The sequence below is a fragment of the Clavelina lepadiformis genome, chromosome 2, assembly GCF_947623445.1.
Source record: "Clavelina lepadiformis chromosome 2, kaClaLepa1.1, whole genome shotgun sequence".
In the NCBI taxonomy this organism is placed as follows: Eukaryota; Metazoa; Chordata; class Ascidiacea; order Aplousobranchia; family Clavelinidae; genus Clavelina; species Clavelina lepadiformis.
The window spans coordinates 2246711-2267215 of NC_135241.1; the positions used below are offsets into that span (position 1 = coordinate 2246711).

The 20505-nt window shown below is 37.9% G+C and overlaps 1 protein-coding gene and 2 long non-coding RNA genes across 4 annotated transcripts; all 3 read left to right on the forward strand.

The window, feature by feature from the left end:
- The first annotated feature begins 1304 nt into the window (after positions 1-1304).
- On the forward strand, positions 1305-3454 carry LOC143447374 (uncharacterized). Its single transcript, XR_013114086.1, has 3 exons — positions 1305-1925; positions 2794-2921; positions 3037-3454. It is a non-coding gene; the product is annotated as an uncharacterized LOC143447374 (long non-coding RNA).
- A 1625-nt stretch (positions 3455-5079) lies between these two features.
- On the forward strand, positions 5080-6917 carry LOC143447314 (uncharacterized). Its single transcript, XR_013114073.1, has 4 exons — positions 5080-6213; positions 6285-6376; positions 6512-6652; positions 6723-6917. It is a non-coding gene; the product is annotated as an uncharacterized LOC143447314 (long non-coding RNA).
- Positions 6918-11292: 4375 nt separating this feature from the next.
- LOC143447373 (uncharacterized) lies at positions 11293-13643 on the forward strand. Of its 2 annotated transcripts, none has more exons than XM_076947449.1 (4): positions 11293-11751; positions 12953-13004; positions 13079-13174; positions 13256-13643. In XM_076947449.1, exons 1-4 carry the CDS (start codon positions 11722-11724, stop codon positions 13450-13452), a joined length of 375 nt encoding a protein of 124 aa, XP_076803564.1. In that variant the 5' UTR covers positions 11293-11721; the 3' UTR covers positions 13453-13643. The 2 variants fall into 2 exon arrangements, with proteins under 2 accessions (XP_076803564.1, XP_076803563.1); XM_076947448.1 differs by lacking the exon at positions 11293-11751 and adding an exon at positions 12673-12747.
- The last annotated feature ends 6862 nt before the right edge of the window (positions 13644-20505 follow it).

A 20505-nucleotide genomic window follows, 5' to 3' on the forward strand; every position in this document is an offset into this window, starting at 1 on the left:
GTGATCAAAAGCGCAGTAATTTGTCACTTGTTGTGTCGAAGTCAGTTCCTCAATACTTTGAATGAACAACAGAAATTGCCAGAAAAAGAAGGAAGAGGAAAAACATTTGACTGAGTTTTGCTCTGAGGCGTGTTCTTCCTATTCGTCAAGCCCTTAATTTATGTATATAGATAACTAACTTTTTAATCTACAGCATCTTGTGAATAGCAAGCCAATAATAACACGTCTTTTTAAGTGAAACGTAAAGCGAGCAAAACATTATAAGCTTGGTTTTAACTAAAGTAGAATTATGTGAAGTGTTGCGTAATCTATGATGTAATCCTGACTGATTTAGAAAAACAATGTCACGACAATGAGAACTACACGAGCAATTATAGTGTTTCAAAAATAAAGCTTCAAAGCAATGTTATGACCTGTTGCAACTTGTAATTTTTGCCTTGGGCGTAGCTCTACCTAGCGGAACATATTTTATATGAACAAACAAAATCACTTGAGATGTAGCTAGCGGTCTTAGACAAAATATATACAGTACGTTGTGGGCGCTAAAGCTGCTATCGGGTATGTGTTGTTTGGGTTTAATTAGCGATATAAACTATAGTTTTGATTTGTGGGAAGCGGAAGCTGACGTCGCCTAAATAAATAAACAAACAACAGAAAGGATTCGAGGCATTGGAAGACTTTCTTCAGAAACCCGCGTGCGACAGAAATCACACTTTAAAATTTTTCACATAGAAGCCACGATAAAATAATGACAGCAAAATTTGCAAGTTAATAAAAAATACTCGCATAAATTATTATCAACTTAAACGATTGCCCAATTTATTGAAGATAATTTTTAAGACAGATAAAAATTGTTTTTGCATTTTATAACAAAATAAAATTTGTGATCATTTATTGACTTATTCTGTATGTTCTTCCTTTGTTTTTGTTCTAAACTTTCAAGTGTTATAGACATAGTTATTGGCTTCACTGACGCTTGTTTTCTGCTATTGTCAATTAAGCACAAAGAAACGAACATGTTTCGTCCTTTGCTTGTAAATGCAAATTTTGTGTAATGAAATCAATCCAGTGTTAACAGTAAACAATAACAGTGTACTAAACGATGTAAACTCCGATCTCGTTAAAACAAAGAAGGAGATTTTATACCAGGAATCTTCGTGTGAAATAATAAACACAGGCAAAGCAGCACCATAATGTTTTCGATAAAGTTTAACTAATGCACAAAAATTATGAGTATTCTCAATGAAGCAAATACAAGGTTCTGAGTTGTATATTTGTGCAGAAGAATGACAGTATTCAAAAAATTCGTAGCAAAAACACAGAAACTGAAATAAGGATAATATTTTAGTTACGTTGCAGACGTTTCTATAGTAATATGTATATAAAACTACAGTCTTTCTCTACAAGCAAAGCAGAACTATAATAATTCTATAAAACGCAATATATAGACGACGCGATCTCGGCGGGAGGAAAATTTATTTAAAATCGTTAGAAATATGGCTTTAAGATATGACTTTAGCGAGATATATGACTACTATATTTTTTATTGAATAAAAACGTGACTGTGTGATCGGATAATGACATTGAGCGTTGGTTGAAAGTTGTGGATTCGGATGCTTTTTGTTTTGTTCTAAGATTTCAGTCTTGTTTAGCAACGGATAAAAATACAAGGACAGGAAAAGTCAATCGAGTGAGAAAAATGGTCCATTGGTTCATGAGATGTCCATGTTTCTGTTGCAAACGACTTAGACGTAAACGAAGCAGTTGAGAATTTAACTATGTGTAACGTCCACTATAAATGTTTACAGCAGAAAGATTAAAGGTGTAAATAATCTCTGATCAGATGCGCTAAACGCTCTGGTAAGTTCAAAGTTTTCAAAGAAAAAATCTTCCATCACTATTAATGATGGCACAACCACCAAGCGGTAAGTTTATATATGATTTTGATATTAACCACTAGATATTTTATAAAGTTTTTAACATCAGTATGTTTTGAGATTACATCAGAAGAATAAAAATTTCTACGCAAAATTATAATTAATTAAACGTGACACTTTATGGTCACAAATTTTCAAAGCGGTAGGCCTACATACAAAGTTTCTTCTTGTTTATCTTGATAATATTAATAATTTCTCAGTCGAATAACTTATGCTCTATAGCAGGGGTTCCCAACCTTTTTATGTTCTCGTACCACTTAGCCACCACGGATTGTCAACACGTACCACTATTTTCAAAACAACTAATTTGATCCAATATTCGCACAGCAGCATTGTATTAATAACAATGACAGCAGGGAGCAAGATCGATAAAAGTAGCTTACTGAGCGCAGAGAATTTAGTACGGAAAGAAATAAAAGTGTTGTTCGCATATTTTAGCAACTCAAAATTAAATTGTTATACTACTATACTGTATATCGCATGCAACGGAGAGCTGCTCGCGTACCACCTGAAAAGCTCCCGCGTACCACCGGTTGGGAACCCCTGCTCTATAGCATAATTTTGTAAACTTTAAAAGAATTTATGAAAATAAAATTTAGATAATTCTGATTAGAAATGACCGCAAGTTATAAAACTAGTTCTTGTGAAACGCTGTAGGTGAGGATAAAGGCCAAAAGAACGCGATCCACTCAAAATTACATTACTTGCTTTTAGTTCAAAAGCAATGTTTGACTAAATTTTGAAAAAAAATTTTGCAAACACATTTTGAGTGTGGAAAAATGTAAAAATAAAAAATAATTTAAAATTATTTAAATAAGTTAAATAAAAACAATAGCAAATAAAAAAGCTGTTTTAGTATCAGATAAAAGTTAGTGAACCACTTGGATGGTAAAGAACTTGTTCGAATGTTGAAGTATGATGACTGTGCGGACCGCATTGAGATGTATATGCGCATCATCAACGGTGATTCAAACGAGAATAAAGGTAAAAATAAACTAAGTAAAATCATTTTGAAAAATGAAAACTAAAACTAATTGATACTTTTATGTTATTTTTTCTATTTCATAAACCTAAATTCTTCTTTTTAATTTTTTATTAGAAAAAACTTTAACTAGACATTTCCACGGGATTGCTTCAGAATATACTGCCAAATTTAAAAAAGATGGAAAAGATTGTTTGATCAAAGGTCATGAAGATGATTTTGCTGAAGCTCTCAGCAAAGATCGAACATCTTCTTCTTTCGTATGAGGTCGGCTCAAGCATATTCGGCTACCAATTGCAGCCATCTCTTCCCTTCCTCGTCAGGGGTCTTTAGGTCGTCTTGGCCTATGGGTGGGTGCAGGACACGGCATTCGAAGAGGATATGTTCTGCTGTTTGTGATTCTGCACCGCATATGCATGATGATGATGTTTTAAGGCCCCAGCGGTGCATGCATTCGCCAAAACGACCTACTCCAGTTCTGAGGCGGTTCAGGGTTGTCCAGGCCTTTCGGGGAAGGTCAGCGCCAGCAGGGGTAGTGGTGGAGGGCTCCACATTAAACTGGGGGGGGGGGGGGGCGGGACACTTCTTTCCAGTCGTCGCACCATGCAGTGTTGATGTTGAAGCCGGCGGCCACAAGTGCAGCAGCATGTCTGCTAAAGGGGCGGCGAGAAACCAGCCGCTGACGGCCACCGTGGGTTTGGCCGCCCAGGGTTGCGTGTAAGGGATGGTTGATGCTATCCATGGCTTGGCATGCAATCTTGTGAGTTGCTTGTGCTCTTCGATGTTTGGAAGGGGCGATGCCTGCCAGCACCGGCGCATAAACGCAACAGGAGTGGGACGGAGGCAGCCAGTAATGATCCTGAGGGTCTCATTTAAGGTGGTGTCCAGTTTCTTTGCATGTACACTTCTACACCAGACTGGAGCAGCGTACTCCGCAGCACTGTGAACAATCGCAAGCGCTGCTGTACGAAGGGTGGAGGTGCATGCACCCCATGAGGATCCAACCAGACATCTTAAAAGGTTGTTTCTTGCCGATATCTTGCTTCGGAGGGCTGTATTATGTGGTTTATACGTTAGCTGGCGGTCCAGTGTCACTCCAAGGTACCGTGGTTGTTGGCTGTTAGGCAGTACAGTCCCGTTCAGTTGGATAGCTAACTGGCGGTTCGCCTCCCGGTTGTTGAGGTGGAACGCGGTAGTTGTTGTTTTTGCCAGGCTCAACTTTAATCTCCATTTTTCAAGAAAGTCTGCGATGTTCTGCATGTCCTTTGTCAGGGTCTCTTCCACGTTATTCCAGTTTGTGTTGGCGTAGAGAAGAGCCAGGTCGTCTGCGTAGCCATACTGGTGTGATGTTGTTTGTGGCAAGTCGCTGATGTAGATGTTGAAAAGCATTGGCGACAAGGTAGAGCCCTGGGGTACGCCATTTTTCAGCCGCCGCAGGCGGCTGTTTTGTCCATCACTGGTCTTGAGGGTGAAACTGCGGTTGGACAAGATGTTAGTAATGAAACGCACTAGGTGTCGGTCAGGGATCATCCGAAGGAGTTTGAGGGTTAGGCCTTGCTGCCACACGGTGTCATAGGCAGCAGTGAGGTCCACCAAAACAACACCCGCTTTCTGTTTTCGCTCGAAGCAGTCCTCGATGTTGTCGGTGAGCTTCAGTACCTGCTGGACTGTCGATCTTCCCCGTCGGAATCCAGCCTGTTGTTGTGGAAGCTGCGGGTCAACGACAGGGTCAAGGCGGGCCAGCAGGAGCCTCTCCATGACTTTGTAGGGGACACAAAGTAGGGAGATGGGACGGTAACTCTTGGGGTTGTCTTTGGGTTTGTTAGGCTTTAGCAAGGCAATAACATTGGCCCTGCGCCAAATCTTCGGGATCGCCATGCGGCAGAGGCAGGATGAGAATAGGTTGTTGAGCCATGTTTGACATTTGGGTCCACACTGTTTGAGGAACTCTGGGGGGATGTTATCCGGTCCTTGGGCTTTCCCATTCTTCAGCTGCTTGATAGCACTGGAGAGCTCCTGGGTGGTGAATGGCGTGGAAAGATGTCCGTCCGGTCCAGGTGCCTTCCACAGTGTACTGCATTCCTGCTTTACTTTACGTGTATGGTTCTTGTCTGCATTGCTGAAACGGCCATTGGCAAGGAGCTGACCGGCTATGCAATTAGCTGTGATCGGGCATGGTTTTGACTGAGCGTTCCGTCCAGTGAGGTGGTTAAAGGTCTTCCACGCTTTTCTGCTGGAATGCGTAAAATACATGTCCTTTACAGTATCCTCCCATCGCTTCTTACGTTTTTTGTCGAGGCAGTTTAGCAGGTCTGTAGCCTTGGAAGCAGCATCTCTAGGTTGCTCGGCACTCACGAATGCGTCATAGTTGTTATTACATTCATCATCCCATGCGGGGATGTAGTGTTGACGCCGGCGACGTGGTATGGTCTTCTTTGCAGCGTCAGTGAGTAGTTGGCAGAATGCAGAGTAGGCTGCATTCAGGTTGGCCGAGGTGGGGTCTGGTAGCTTTTCAGATCCAGACTCAACCAGTCGAGTGTATCGTTGCCAGTTGGCTTTCCGGAAGTTCCATCTTTTGACTGGTTTTGTTTTCAGAGGTTCAATTGGATTCGTTGGTTTTATTAGTGATGGTCTGTGTTGGGATCTTGGGAATTTATCCAAAATAATACGTCTCGGGGTAGGTCCAGTGTTGAGGTTTGCAAAAGCCAGGTCAGGGTTGGAGGTGGTGTTCCATCTGCCTGAGCAGAAACTGCCTGGCTGTTTGGGGTCAAACAAAAGGTGGACATCGGAGGCCGAAGCCCATTCTTCAAGTGCTGTGCCGTCATGGTTTATAGCGCTGTAGCCCCAGATAATGCTGTGGCAGTTGAAATCGCCAGCATAGATGCATGGGCTGCTAAAGGTGGGGATGGAATTTTTAAGCAGCCTCGCAGGGGGCGGTTTGTGGACATTCATGACATTAACGCCTTCCACCTCTACAGCCGTCCATTCTGTTTCGGAGTTAGCAGCACATGTTGCCATGTGTTTCCATTTGGCTGATTGCTTCACAAATGTTGCTGTGCCATGAATTGCGCTCTCGGTATGGGCAGCCAGGGTGTATCCGGCAATCTTGAGGCGGGATGTATCCATTACATGGGTTTCTTGTAGGAGGATGGTGGTGGCTTTGTGGGTGCTCACAAGGTGTTCCAAGATGTTGATTTTGGCTTTTGTGAGACCTTCAACATTCAGCTGTAGCAACGTGACACCTTCCCGTACGGCAGTTCTAGCTGCCTGCCCTAATGAGGACACATGCTTCGGGTCAGTATTAGGTTGCTTGGGCTGAGATCGCATTTTTCTAGGTAGCTTGATTGCTTGTTTGCTTTTCTCAGGTTGTTGATATTAGCCTGACATACGTCAGTTTCCAGGATTCACCACGGGGAGGTCATCAACTTGAATCGAACATCAACTATGCAAACAATGGGTTAGCTTTGTTTTAGAAACGTTGAAGGTGTCAAAATATCAAATATGAAACTTTTTATTCTGCAACAGCACTGAAAAATAAACTTATAGAAAGGCAGCAATTCATATAATAAAACTTTTTCTACACACGCAACAGCCATTTCATATATCCAGTGGAAGCAAAACCTTAGGGAAGCTCCTCAAGGAAGAAGCTCAAGATCTTCATCAAGTCCGTCTTTCAGCTCCTCCTTATTCTCACCGGAACAAAGTAGAAGACCTCAAGCTCAAGCAAGTCGTGGTAATTTTCTCTTGTGATCTTTCTGTATGATTATTTCGAGTTGACAACGATAAAGAACTTTTTGTGACAGAAACTGATCAACTTGGCTGTGGCTGCGGAAGATGTCTTTAATTGTATCTTGAATTAACCAATTACGAACATATGTAATCCAAGCAGACGGATTTGGAGTAGTTACAATGAAACTTATACCTTATTGGGGTTTACTTTTTGAGATTCAAATTCTGCAACTTTCAAATTTTTGCATAATAAAATAATTTCGAAGTTATCGTCTATTTCCAACTTCGGTTGAAAAGGTCCATAAAGTTTTGTGTCGTCATCAGCGGATACACCCGACAGCCAAATAGAAACTTTCAGTTTGTCGACAGCGGTTTTCGATCATCTTTTAATTTAGCTTGTCAGAGAACCATCTTCCCACAACAAACCACCTGCCATAACACCACAAATCTTTGACTTGGATTAATTTAAATCATTTCTATGGTAGATCAGGCAGGTTATAACAACGTATACCGGTACACCAGAAGTTTATATAAACTTATACCGATATACGGTCGTTTAATATGCAAAGGCTAACGATAAGCTTGAAACAAGTTTAACAGATGAGGCAGTTACATCTTACTGTACTTATACTCATAGACATATAAGTTTTAATGTTTATAAGTTTCTAATATACAATATTTTCCAATATATAGTTTCCTGAATTTGCTCACTTTGGTGGACTTTTCTTGGCCGAGCACTTTCTGTATCTGCCTACCGTCTAAGCATAGAGGTGGGCAGTGCCGCGGTACTATGGTACCGAATTACTGTGCCGCGGTAATATTTCAGTACCGATACCGGGACCGTTGATACTTTTGTAAAAACGTACCAAATTCTGTACCGAATTACTTTTTTCGAGAAATTTCAGTCGGTTCCGGTACTTGGCACTTTTCACGCTATAATTTCAAAATTTTAAGTGTGTTTTCAAAAATACATGTCAATTAATCCTTAAAACTAATTTTGTAACGAAGATATTCTCGTTCATAACGCCAGACTTTCACGTTTACGGTGAACCGCAACACCCTTAACTGTGAGTAACTATATAGGCCTACTGTGTAGCGTTATTACGCCAATAAAATAAACCGATGATCTTTGAAAAGCCACATTTAATTGGTCACAGCCACGACTAACAACATTCCTTCTCCTGAAAAAAAGCGCATAACCTTTATATTTAACGAGGGTGCCAAATCACGTGATCAAAATAGGTAATAACAAACACGCAAAAGGTGCTAATTGGTAAAATCGCTTCAAACGAACACACGATAATAAGCAACCATCACACATTACGTGAGGAACAAAGTTTGTAACAATTTTGGCATCTGTCGATCATTTTTTAATCCAGAAATGTCAAGTAAAATTGCAAGCGACTAACATCACACATGTTTTCACCTGGATTAACATCGCATATGCTTTACCGAGGACATAACTGTGGGCACTTTCAAAGTACCGACTGCCCACATCTGTCTAACTATGTGTATATGGCATGTAGCCTACATTTCGCCCAGTAGCAAGTGCTCGCAAAAACAAGTTTCGTTCTCTCTTGTGGCAACCAATCATATGTCAGGAAGCGAAACAAACTGCAAGGTCAAGTACAATTGACGCATAAAATTCGTTGAAAATTTGCATAGGACCTGAAAACATTTTGGTTAAAAACATTCATTGTTAACAACAGGAGACAAGAGTCTGATAATGAATTGTGTAATTCAGCTCATTAAAGGTCGTTTTGATTGCGTCTTGGCTCATGCATGAGCTCAAGAGATTTTTGCAAAAAGTTGCGTGCTTATAGTTGTTCCTGCATACGCCTATAATGCACGTACATACGTTGTGTATTGGGTTGGTAAAAGTCAATTAAGTAGACCCGCTTCTGTCTTGAAATTGAGTTATTTTTACTCAGCTTTTAACAAGCGAAGTCACCAACAGGTGCGGTTTGACTTGTATTTCGAAAAAATCGACAATTCATCCATAACATTGAAGACTGTGACATACTTGTATTGACTGGCAACACATCGTGTTGTGTAATTGTCTCCAGGCTAGTATATGGTAACCGCTCGGGTGGATGTGATGGTTTGGTCCTTCTCAAGCGTCTTATTGTTAGCACTGGTAGGTCTAGATTGTTGGTTTATTTTCTAGATATCGTCTTCTCCTGAGACGTGATGCTTTGTTCTTTGAGTGAAAACGACTCTTTTATGAGCTGTAAGTGGCTTTTATGGCGGGTTCTACAATTTTTATTACGGTGCAGTTCGCTTTGTGACTCTTCATTATTGCGATAATCAACCTTCTTTCTATATTGTAGCCGTATTTTAAGTTTTGTCAAATGTTTGAATCTCTTCAAACAAGTCTATTTTAACGTTTGGCAGTGTAACAATTAATTTTTTTAACATTTAAAAAAAAAGTTTAATAAGTAAATTTAATTTTAAAGCTAAGTTAAATACTCCCTCTCAATTTTGTTTAAAAAAGATCAATTATTCCCGTTTTGGGCAGGAATACAGCAGTATTGACATTATACAGAACTGTAAACGTTAAAATGATTGTCATTGATCTTTCAATATTTTTATCCTTGGACTCAAGAAAATCTTAACTTGACTAAAGCCGGCGATAAATCCTCATCACTGGAACCTTTGTCTTTGTACAAGTTTCGTTCAATATTTTTTTTTCGTCGTTTCCTACGTATTAAATGCCAGAAATGCTACGTCAGAACTTAAAATGTTTGGAGGAAAAAAGCGAACAGGAACGAGCATCTCTGGTGAAATCACTGCTGGAAGATTGCCCTTATTTCTTCGTTATCAAGCTACGGATCAACGGATGTATCCGCGGGCATTTACGAGCAGACAATCAAGCAAGAGCGTGCAGTGCCAAGGACAATATACTTCCAACTGTTTTAGAAAACGATGTCACAATAACCAAGGAATTTTCCAAACTTTGACCTTTATTTAATTTCATGGTTTTGTCATTGCAAATTTACTGGAAAGCATGCAGCTGATTCAACTGTGTTTGACAGAAGTTGACATCACGTGTGACCTAGTGGGCACCCCCCCCACCCCCGACCGCACTAGACGTCAATTAATACTCGCAACTCGCCCCGCATTGTTACCTGAATACCCGCTCAATACCTCACTCCGTAACCGCATGAAGTGTTGGCAGAACAGGCACACGCAGGGCTCTATTAGAAAAATGACATTTGTTGATTTTTTCTGCAACGTGGCGAGCAATTGTTTTTCGCAATTCCACCAAAAGTCGCCTAACTGTGATTATATAGTTATTAAGGTCGCAAATATATAGATCGTTACGCGGAATTATTGACGGCAGTTACGATACGGAGAGAAAGGAAGCGAAGTATATTCATAAAACATAACTCTCCTTGTTTCTCTTCTTATCAGAGGGCGTTATGAGGACGGATGCAGCCCAATGCGTGTAATTAAAATCAGAAAGAACAGCAGATCAATAAAAGTGTCGAAGTTTCGAAGTTTTAAGCAAGTTGTAAAGTTCGCCTTTTGTAATACATAAATTAAAAACTAATAATTTTTATTGTCAGCTTTCCGACGTTGTTTATTCCGTTGTTCTAATACGGGAGATTGTTGTACTTTTATTAACTGTTAAAATTTGATGTCTTTTGGAACTGACCCTGAAATTAACCTGAAAAGCCACGTCTGGCCCTGATAAGTTTAAGTAACTGTAAATATAAGTATTTGAAACTGTGCCAATGAATATCTGGAACGTATTGTAGTTTATTACCGGACGTTTAAAGAACAATTTTAATAGCTCGTTTGTGCATTGCAAAGGCTGATTGAAGCGAGATTAACGCTTAATCCAAATACAAGTGCTATTTTCTGGAAGCAACGTGTTTTTCTGTAGGCACCACGCTGTAGTCTTCAAATTTTTCACTTTGTCCAGTCGCTGCTATTCACATTCGACAACCACGTGATGCCCTTGGCTACTCCCATCGATTAGTTTATCGTTTTGTCACCCTCCATTCCAAAAGCATTGATCGATGGACGGAGCGTTGAGGTCATTTCGGTTTTTAGTCTTGGCCGGTTGACATTGTTTTGAGGTAGCCTCAGCCATTGTAAGCTTTTAGCGCATGGTTTGTGTGATTGTGTACGACGGTTGTCATACTTTTGGTTTTGCTCTCTTGGCAACTTGCTTTACTGTTATTAAGTCGGTAAAGGTTTTCTGAGGTACTTTAAGTCGAATCAGTTTTGTCTTTCTTGAACAAACTTCGCACTTTTATTAAACTAACACTCCAGTGTGATATTAGTTGGAAATGTTTCGGTTTTCGGTAACATTGTTGAACACGACTTGTGTTCTTTGTGATGAGACAGGGGCAGGGTGAGAACCATTACTTTGGTTTGACCTATTTTGGATTTTTGGTTAAATCGGGTTTACTGTGACACTAATAATTATTATAATAATTGTCGGTATGCGACCGAATGAAAACAATGAGGTTTTATTGCTTGTCGTTCCTTTTAATTGTTTGGACAGAGGGAAGTCGTGCGTTGTCCTATTTCAGTCAATTCCAATAATTTGAAATGATTTTTTATCTTTTGTGTGACGTTTTTCTTTTTTTTTCTTTTTACTAGCAGCATAAAGAAGGTCGATAATTAAAAACAATGAGACCAAACAACAGCAAGCTTCAACGTGACGGGAACGGGGCATAGGCGCTGGTAAAATTAAGAATGAAGCGGAGTGTAGTTTTCTTGCGTGTTGGCGCATGGTGTTCGCAGTTTCAAAGATAAAACCTCTTCAGCAGCTGACAGAGCCAACAGCTGAATGCTAAGCAGTTTGAATGAAGTTGTAAATCGCTTCTTAAACAGACAGACTTTGACGGAGACCTGTCACAATTTTATCAAAAACTAATCTTTATCTGAAACCAATGAGTCCGATGCAAAAAAATAGGCGGTGTTTTTGTGTGTGTGTCATTGTCACAATGTGTCACTTTTCGGTGTTATTCACTTTGCCAGATCAAGAAGTAAAATAGTGAAGTAAAATATTTTCTACATTTCATCACATAGCGTCAGAAAGCAAGTAGTCAGAAGATAATGATTTGCAGTGAAAAATGCATTGTTTCAGTAAGTTAGTATGCGTCAAAATATTAGACGTAAATTTTCTGCATTATTGATTAATGAAACATGAATTATAACTATATGAAATCTACGTACTTACTACAACATGCTTTTTAATATATAAGCCACGGCATTTGTGTTTATCGTCGGTCCACATCTTGGAAAGGGCGTGTCCAAAAACAATTTAAGAGCTTAGTTTATAATTCTTATGCAAATTACATCTACCGGATTTTCAGAAATTTTTTTCAAGATGTTTCTAATTCAAAATCAAAAATATTTTTCTGACTTAAATTAAAAAAATTGCTTTTAAACTTGTTTGTGCATATGGTTGCTGTGGAATGCATGGGCCTAACTGCGTCGAAATACGACCTGCATCAATTCGAAATGTACCATAATGGTAATCGGAGCGGCTTACATTCGAGGGAGGCTTATATGCAAATATGCTATCATTGTGCGTTGTTACTGCAAGCAAGCATGGATCGATCGAAATCATTGCATGTGCAGTGATTACGATAGTGATGGTCTCATGTTGTAAACGTGTGTTTATGTAAGGACACAACCGCATCTTATTGTTAGCAAATTACCTATGATAGGCTTTTGAATGCAATGACATCGTCCCTCGCAGTTATGTGTAGCACACGCACACACACATTACATTTCAGCACTCGCGCGTAAAAACCAATCATTGCAATGAGCTTCTTTTTCCGGCATTTCATTAACGACTGAACTATAAGCTTCTTGCATTAAGCCGTCCTTATTTGGCTTAGACCGTTTCGTTCGTAGCGACGTCATCTCTTCAGCAAGACACAAGACTGCATCTTATTGCAATCGTGGAAAAGGTTATTGGCTATCTTTTGAAGCTTTCGTGTTTTAACGTTTTGATTACAGTTTTGTTGAGTTGTTGACAATGTTCATTTGTGTTCTTGAATATATCCTTCATTAATGCAAAAAGTAGTCACTACTTCGTCGCCGCGCCATGAAATCACAGCGCTTTTTGACAACGTTAAGTTTTAATGTTTTTTTTGTCGTACTTTACACGGTTTTTACAACTTCGCTGTAATTATGCGCTGTTACTTGCGGTTGTAAAATACAGTATTGTATATTCTGCAATACTGTGTTGCGTTTGTATATTCTTCTGTTACTACTATTGTAACAGTAGAATTTACTTGCTGCTTTACACATTAACATTTTGTCTTTTGTTTTGCAGCGTAGAAATACAGTAATATATTTTCCGAACTTTTTCAAAATGGCCCTTTTCAGTAAGTTTGCTAATTGAACAAGGTAATACTTGAATAGTGGCTACCAATAATTAATGAATGTTAATTTTTACCAGTTCTTGACGGAGGAAAGTTTCGAAAACTTGACAAAGATTCTTTTCCACCAACAAAAGACTTAGTTCATTTCTTAAAAGCGGAGTTTCGTCGTGAGAGTAAGTTTGTTCGCTGGCTCATATATCGACAAATGTTTAAATACACAGCATCAAGCGTGGAATTAAAAGATCGATTTTCAGATGCAACGTTGACAAACCTGCACTATTACTTATTCACTGATATATCCAAAGAATGGCCAGTGCAAGGCAACGAAAAGACCATCAGCAATTACTTAGAGATGGGTAAAGAAGTGTGTATCTGCGTATATCATTCCACCTATTGGAATCTATTTATGGACAAAATTACTTCCAGAAACTCAAAATCCAAATACTTGTAGGCAATGGACATGGGTTTTAGTGTTCTTTGTGTTGATTATTTATCAAATTGAAACGTGACAGATTTTCGTTAATTCGTTTCGCTCCTTCATTTTTTTTCTCTTTATTTCTCTTTTTCTAAGCAGCTTTGTGTACATAGCTTCTAGTAATAAAATAAATTGCAATAAACAAACATATTGTAAGTTGAAATCAACCACCTACGTTGTTGTATTGTCTGTAATAGCTAGCAATATAGGAAAGAAAGCAGCCTGTGTTGCTGGAGCCAGAGTTGTAAATTGCTGAAATTAATAATTAAACGAACATTACTGTTAAGAATTGTGGTTTGTTACCACTTACAGATTGTCATGTATTCTTTATATCCTACTGATTCTACTTCTAATTTCGTTAGTAATTTCAAGCGTAAGTCATATTTAATGTCACCAGTTGTTTAATGTTATTTAATGTTGTATTTGCAATTATCAATTGTGCACATTCATAAACACAAAATCGATAACCTTTTCTTACAAATACGAAGTTTTCTGACTAAACCCAACATAACTAACAACCTAATCTACTACATTGTGATAATTGGTAAAAAATTTAAGGCCTTGCAAAGAAACTAAAAAAGCGGTTTGTGGCAGTTAAGCGTTTTCGCCTTTTCGGTATGAATTTGACCATAAGTTATCATATACCAATATTTGCTGGGTTTTGCTTAGTAACGATTTGAAGTTTGATCAGATTTGATGAATAGGTACCGTGCTTAAAGCATGAAATGTTGAACAAATAAAAATGTAACGGCTAATTCGAACCGTTTCGCCGAATTAATCTTTTGCAAACATTTGATATCTTTCAAGTTTTATGAACAATCCGTCGTTCTGTTTCACAATTATCTATTCTTTTTTTAAACTGGGCAAGTTTTAAAGTAGTCAAACCATAGCTTACTACAATCACAGTAAGCCACGAGTCAAACACAAAACTGAATAAATTTTGAGAAAAATTACATCAAGGACAAGATAATGTTCCAGGTCAGTGATGTAATTGAACCACCTGGTTCATAGTCGACCGGTTGGTCTTTTACCGGTTGGTGTGGCAAGCATGACTTGGTTTGCAAGTCTTTCCTGAGGTATTCTAGTGAAATTTCCAAACCATCGTAGTTGGGACCACTCAATTCAAAGAAAGGAGATCGACACTTGGAGATTTACTGATTTTAGTGCTGCGCATTTGATCTTGTCGCGTTACATTATAAACCCTTCTTAAAAATTCCAATTCTGAAGCCTGCACCCGTGAGCGCACTCTTTCGGTCATTATTCAAGATTCATGACCATGGGTGAGCATTGGAAGGAAAACTGACTTATAAAGAGAGCTACACAGTCTTAGAAAGCTCTCACGTAATTATAAAGCTCACGCATAGCTGCGCTTGCTTTATCAATACCGTGTCTAATTCAGTGTTCCGCCTTCCATCAGTCGAGAATTGCACTCCCAGATACTTGAACTTCTCCACCTATTTCAGTGTTTCTCCGCAAACTTGTAGTGAGCGCTGATCAGGGTTTTCTGAGAGGCGGAGTACCTCATTTTTCTTAACCCTTATTTTCATTCAGGGGTCATTGCAAACAGTTGCAAAACGATGGAGTGCACGTTGAAGATCATTTTCGGAATAAGCCAGAAGAACTAAGTCATCTGAAAACAGTAAATGACTGATCCTAATGCTTCCAATCATGACACACTCTCAACCAAGGCCATGCCTGTTTATCCAGTTCATGTAAACTATGAAAAGGAAAGGTGACAGCACATACCCTTGGCGCAGTCCAATATCCACAGTGAAAGGTTTTGACTGAACACTGTTCAAACGAACACAAGCTTTAGGGCACTTGTCCATTGCTTTAATGGCTACTAGTAAGCTACCATCAATACCGTACTCCTGCAGCACTTTCCGAAGCGTATCACGAGGAACTCGATCGTACGCTTTTTCGTGATCAACGAAGCAGGCATAGACATCTTTTGGGTACTCCCAAGACTTTTTTAAAGAATGCTTAAGAGTGAAAAGTTGATCCGTTGTGCTCCGTCCGGGACGAAAACCACACTGTGTGTCTTCAAGTTGAGGCTCACCTAGTTCACAGCATCATTTCGCAAGACACTTGGCATACACTTTACCAGGTAGACTAAGCAAAGAAATGCCCCGATAATCAGAACACTCCTTCTTGTCACCTTTTTTGTGTATTGAGATGATAACACCCATTTACAAATTTCGGGATCTGGATTTACAAATCTCAAGCTGGCTGAAACGATACAAAAATCTATCAACAATCGCCGTTGTACACTATTCCTGTACCAGGTATACTTGCTCACATCTCTGTGTTGGAAAAAGATGTTCATAATGCTAAGACCGTTGTTACAACATAGCTGTAACAAACACCTTCCATTCTCATTAAGGTCTGCATCACCATGCTTTCCAATCACACCCTTCCATGTATGGTCATCAGTTTCAACATGTGCATTGAAGTCTCCCAATAGAAATACGGATTCATTGGGTGCCAACCTCTGCAGGGCAGCCTTCAATTCAACAACAAACTCGAGATATTGCGATGTTGTATTTGGAAATATTTGGTAATAATATACGCAAATATTTGGAAAAATGAGGGTGTCATACGTTACATGTAACTTAAAACTATCTGTTATTTAAGACTACAAGTTCTAGTATATTAAATCATCTAAAGAGGTATATTTGTAAATGATTATATGATCTGCACAGGAAAAGAATTAAACTTAAAAGGATCTTCAAAGGGTTGCATGTTGATAGAGCTACATTTAGATTGAAAATAAAACTACTGAAATTATCAAGTGCTGAGAAGTGAGTTTGATAAAACTAAACAAAGTAACTTGCTATAAGTTGCCCAGATACCACTTAGTGCTACATTTATCAATGGTGAAATACCACATGTTGGAAAACGTTTTCTCTTAAACGTAATCGCCCCATCTTAACCTTCAACAAACACTGGCTCTACAGCACACGGCACGGCAAACCTTTTTCAAATGTCTAGATTCTGAAAACTGAAAAATTTTAAATTATAGTTGTAGTTGCAGCATTAAGCGCTAAAAGTAGATAAATTAGTAAATTAATATCTATACTTGTAACACGGATGGTCGCACATTTTACGGGACTTAACAATGGTGTAGGTCGTAGGTACCTCAAAGGTTTGCTACAAATGTTATGTCCTTGAGTCCCTCACAATCTGTAGTGAGAAAGCAGTGATAAATTTATTGGAATTTACAGTACACCAAAAACAAAAAATACGGAAAAGCGCTCGGTACCGAAAAGCGCCCAGTTTAACACAACATAATCATTAAGGTGCATTAACCTAACTCGATAACATCAGTAATAGAAGTTTATGTTAACTGCTATAGAAAATTTCAAATATTTATTGACACAATGTAAGACTACGTATTTTTTCTGCTTGAACGCTGTCTTTGACCTTGGGTTTGTAAAAATATCAGCAACGTTAGAATTGCGCCACACAGTAAAAAACAACAAGCTAAATATGTATATATCGGAAGGTGTAAGAAATGCTACACTTTAAGTTAAGATAAGATACTAAAAGCTACAGTTTAAGTCGAAGTTTTAGAAATAGCATTGCACTTAAATAGACTTAAATAAAATTCGGCAATAGCAAAGTTTTAATGGTTATAACGTAATTGGTTTGATTTAGTTCAGTATTGGGCTTAACCGCATTCAGACCAGCAGAGTGCGCTGCTTTAACACACGGCTGATAAAAAAAAATTTACAGAGAAAGTTTTGGGGACTATTTCTTACAAATTATCAACTAGATATATATATTTGCCGAAATGTATTTCGTGTTTTTTCAGATATTAACATAATAATTGTTCCATTATGCCTTCTGTTACCATTCTTGTATATGCTTAAACCATCTATAAATCCATAATAAACCTTCTTGGATAATTGTGGTTCAAATTTATGACCGATTAGACTTTAATAAACTCATACTTCGCTTAAGGGGATGGGGCATATTGAACAAAAGAGAATTTATAACGGTTAAATCCAACCGTTTTTCCGCCGTAATCCTATACAAACATTTGAGTTTATCTTCTATTTGACATTATCGTAAAACTTCGAACAGAACTGGTCAAACCGTCGTTCTGTTGTACAGTCTCATTTTAAATTCTGCAAAAGCAAAGTTTGAACGCTTATCACGTAGTTGGTTTGATTTAGTTCAGTATTGGGTTTAACCACATTCTGACCAGCAGAGTGCGCCGCTTTAACACTTGATAGATTAAAAAACAAATTCAAAATGAAAGCGTTTTCGCGAAACAGGTAATATGGTGACTTTCTTACCAGTTATGAATTAAACATTTATATTTATTTATTTGTTAGAATGTCTTGCGTGTTTTTCGAGATATTAACATAAATATTCAATTGTGCCTTCTGTTACCTCATGTGAGCTTGAACCAACTATAAGTCATAATAATCCTTTTTGGGTACCTTAGGGTCAAATTCATGATCGATAAGACTTTAACAAACTCATATTTCGCTTAAAGGAATGGGACATGTTGGACAAACAAGAATTTATAAAGGTTAGATCCGACCGTTTTACCGCTGTAATCCTATATAAACATTTGAGTTTATCTTCTCTTTTAAATTATATGGAACAAACGTGATCAAACCGCCAAGATATTGTGTAGTTTCTAATAAAGAAGTTATAAGTAATATATAAGAAAGTCGAACCCAAAATACATTTTGTAAAAATATATCAACAAGATCACCTTAAATTCTGATGCAACGAAAGGTAACGTGAAATTAATTGATTTATAAGTGTTCTCTCCTTCACTTCTGTAGCAGTAAAAATATACGAAAGCAGTTCAATGAAGTACATGACGTCTTAGACTATGATAGTTTCTTTTCAAGGCGACTTACGCTGAGCATGACTGGTTCATCAACTTTTATACTCACATTTTGTTTTATATATACTTAAGTGATGTTACACGTGTTTTTGCTCTGTGGTTCGTTGCATTTTCCCTTGCGGCCGGTTACGCCTTCTTATGCGCTTGTGTATTTTTCGACCTGTGCCCGACAGATAGCCATGGTCATTAATCCATATTGAAGCTCCTGAGATGCGCTGTGTCATCGAAACTTTTAACTAAACTTTTTTTAAATAAAAGATATACCTGCAAATCTAAGAGTGAGGGCAACAAAAACGTAACAGTAATGTGAAGATGATGATGAAGGTGAAGATTGGAAACTTTTTGCTCATAAAATGTACGTTTTGGTTAAAAGACAGACATACTATTCACGAAAACAAACAGAATACTTACACGAAGGCTTTTGGTAAAAATGGTGTACTGAGTACAAAGATAATAAGAATAGCTTGATAAAAAAGTAGGCGTAATACTTTTACAGGCGTTAAAACTTAACAATTAACTACCATTTGAAGTAAACCATTCATTAGAGTATTAAACCAATAACAGCTTTTCTAAATGTCAACTGTCAACTCTTTTGCCGTACCTAACTGTATAGCATATGCTGAAATGGCTAACACAAAAGAACACTCAAAAACATAGTTTAATAAACCCATTCAAACCCACTAGACTAGAGCATAAATAGAAATGTTGTGATGTTATGAATAAAGTTATAAGAAGTAGATATCAACCGTTAGTGAGTAACCGTTTTTATGTTAGATTTATTATTCATTGAAAGTTTTCAATAACGGTTTCGACGTTAATTCTTAACGGTCGTCGCTTCACTTACGTGTTTGTCGCGGATGTTTAAAAATAAATTCAGTTCATAAAATTTGAATAAAAATCTTATATAAGGGGAAGACTTCCTTTCGAAACGGATCAGTCGCTCAAGCACCATGGAGAAAAAAACACGTTTACATTTAGTGCGGGACATCTTACAAAGTATCCTCACTGTGCATCGTTAAGAAACACTGTTTAGCAACTCTATACTTGATTAGCGAATCACGTTCAGTCAAAGTTGCTTGTTGTGGAATAGCTTTAATAGAGCAATGCAGAAGTCATGTAGTCGACAATTTACCATTTACTGATCATGTTGAAATATAACTAGATTTTAGAAGTGAGCAGACGCTAGAAGAAGTGAGCAGACGCTATTAGAAAATAAATCAGATGCGTTACCACTACTGATAATAAAATGTAAAATAGAATTAAACTTCGCTTAAGCGGCTTGGCCAGCTTAAAACCCTGTTTGCGGACGACGCACGGACGTTGCTGATTGTTCGATTTTATATTCTCGTTGCTGGCTATGATATTGCAAAAAATGGTACCGTACCCTAACGTTTACAATGCCTTTTCTGATTATATTTTTTCTTGAAGCAAAGAACGATTTTTTGGCAAATTAACGACAGCATTTTTTCCACTGTTTTACTTAAAAGTGCTCGATATATTTTTGGTCCCCTTTGCCGTAATCTGAAGCTGTTAGAAATAAGCATGTCTCTGTATTTGAAACTTGACCTAGTTCAAATGTCTTCATTGCGCAAAAAAACATAACGCAAAAACGAATAATAACTTTAATTTGAGCTTTATACACAAGATTATGCTTATTATTATTATTAGTAGTATTTTTATTTATTAATTTTTTATTTTATTAATTTGTCACCTATTTTTCCTCTTTCTGTAAACTCCATTATTGCATGCACAGGATCTGTATTTCTAAGAGCGCAACAAACATTATTTGGCAACCAAAGCTTTCACAGACGCTTGTTTTAGCAGATCCAGGAATTCCAGATGTTCATATTCCGTTCTACTAGACGCTTGCTTCCGTTATTGCCAATTGAAAATAATTGTAAAAAAACAAAGCATTGAACCATGTTAAAGCGTGAATTTATACAATATGCTTAGTGGTTTTAATGTAATTAAATAAAACACAAAACCTAACATTGGCATTTTAGATATGATAGTTAATGCGCAACCAAGTTTCAATTGAACATGTGATTTAAATTTGAGTAATCAAAGCCTTTAGATACCGGTATATTGGTTTTAACGGTAATGCTTATAACGATCGTTTTCTCCACATGGTGTTAAGCACAGATTTTGAAAGAAAGTTTTAA

Excerpts from the sequence above, each read along its gene's own strand:
- LOC143447373 (XM_076947448.1), top strand. The coding sequence starts at position 12,688 with ATGCAAAAAGTAGTCACTACTTCGTCGCCGCGCCATGAAATCACAGCG. Across the intron at positions 12,748-12,952 it reads TCACAGCGCTTTTTGACAAC|CGTAGAAATACAGTAATATA; the intron begins GTTAAGTTTTAA and ends TTTGTTTTGCAG. Across the intron at positions 13,005-13,078 it reads TTTCAAAATGGCCCTTTTCA|TTCTTGACGGAGGAAAGTTT; the intron begins GTAAGTTTGCTA and ends AATTTTTACCAG.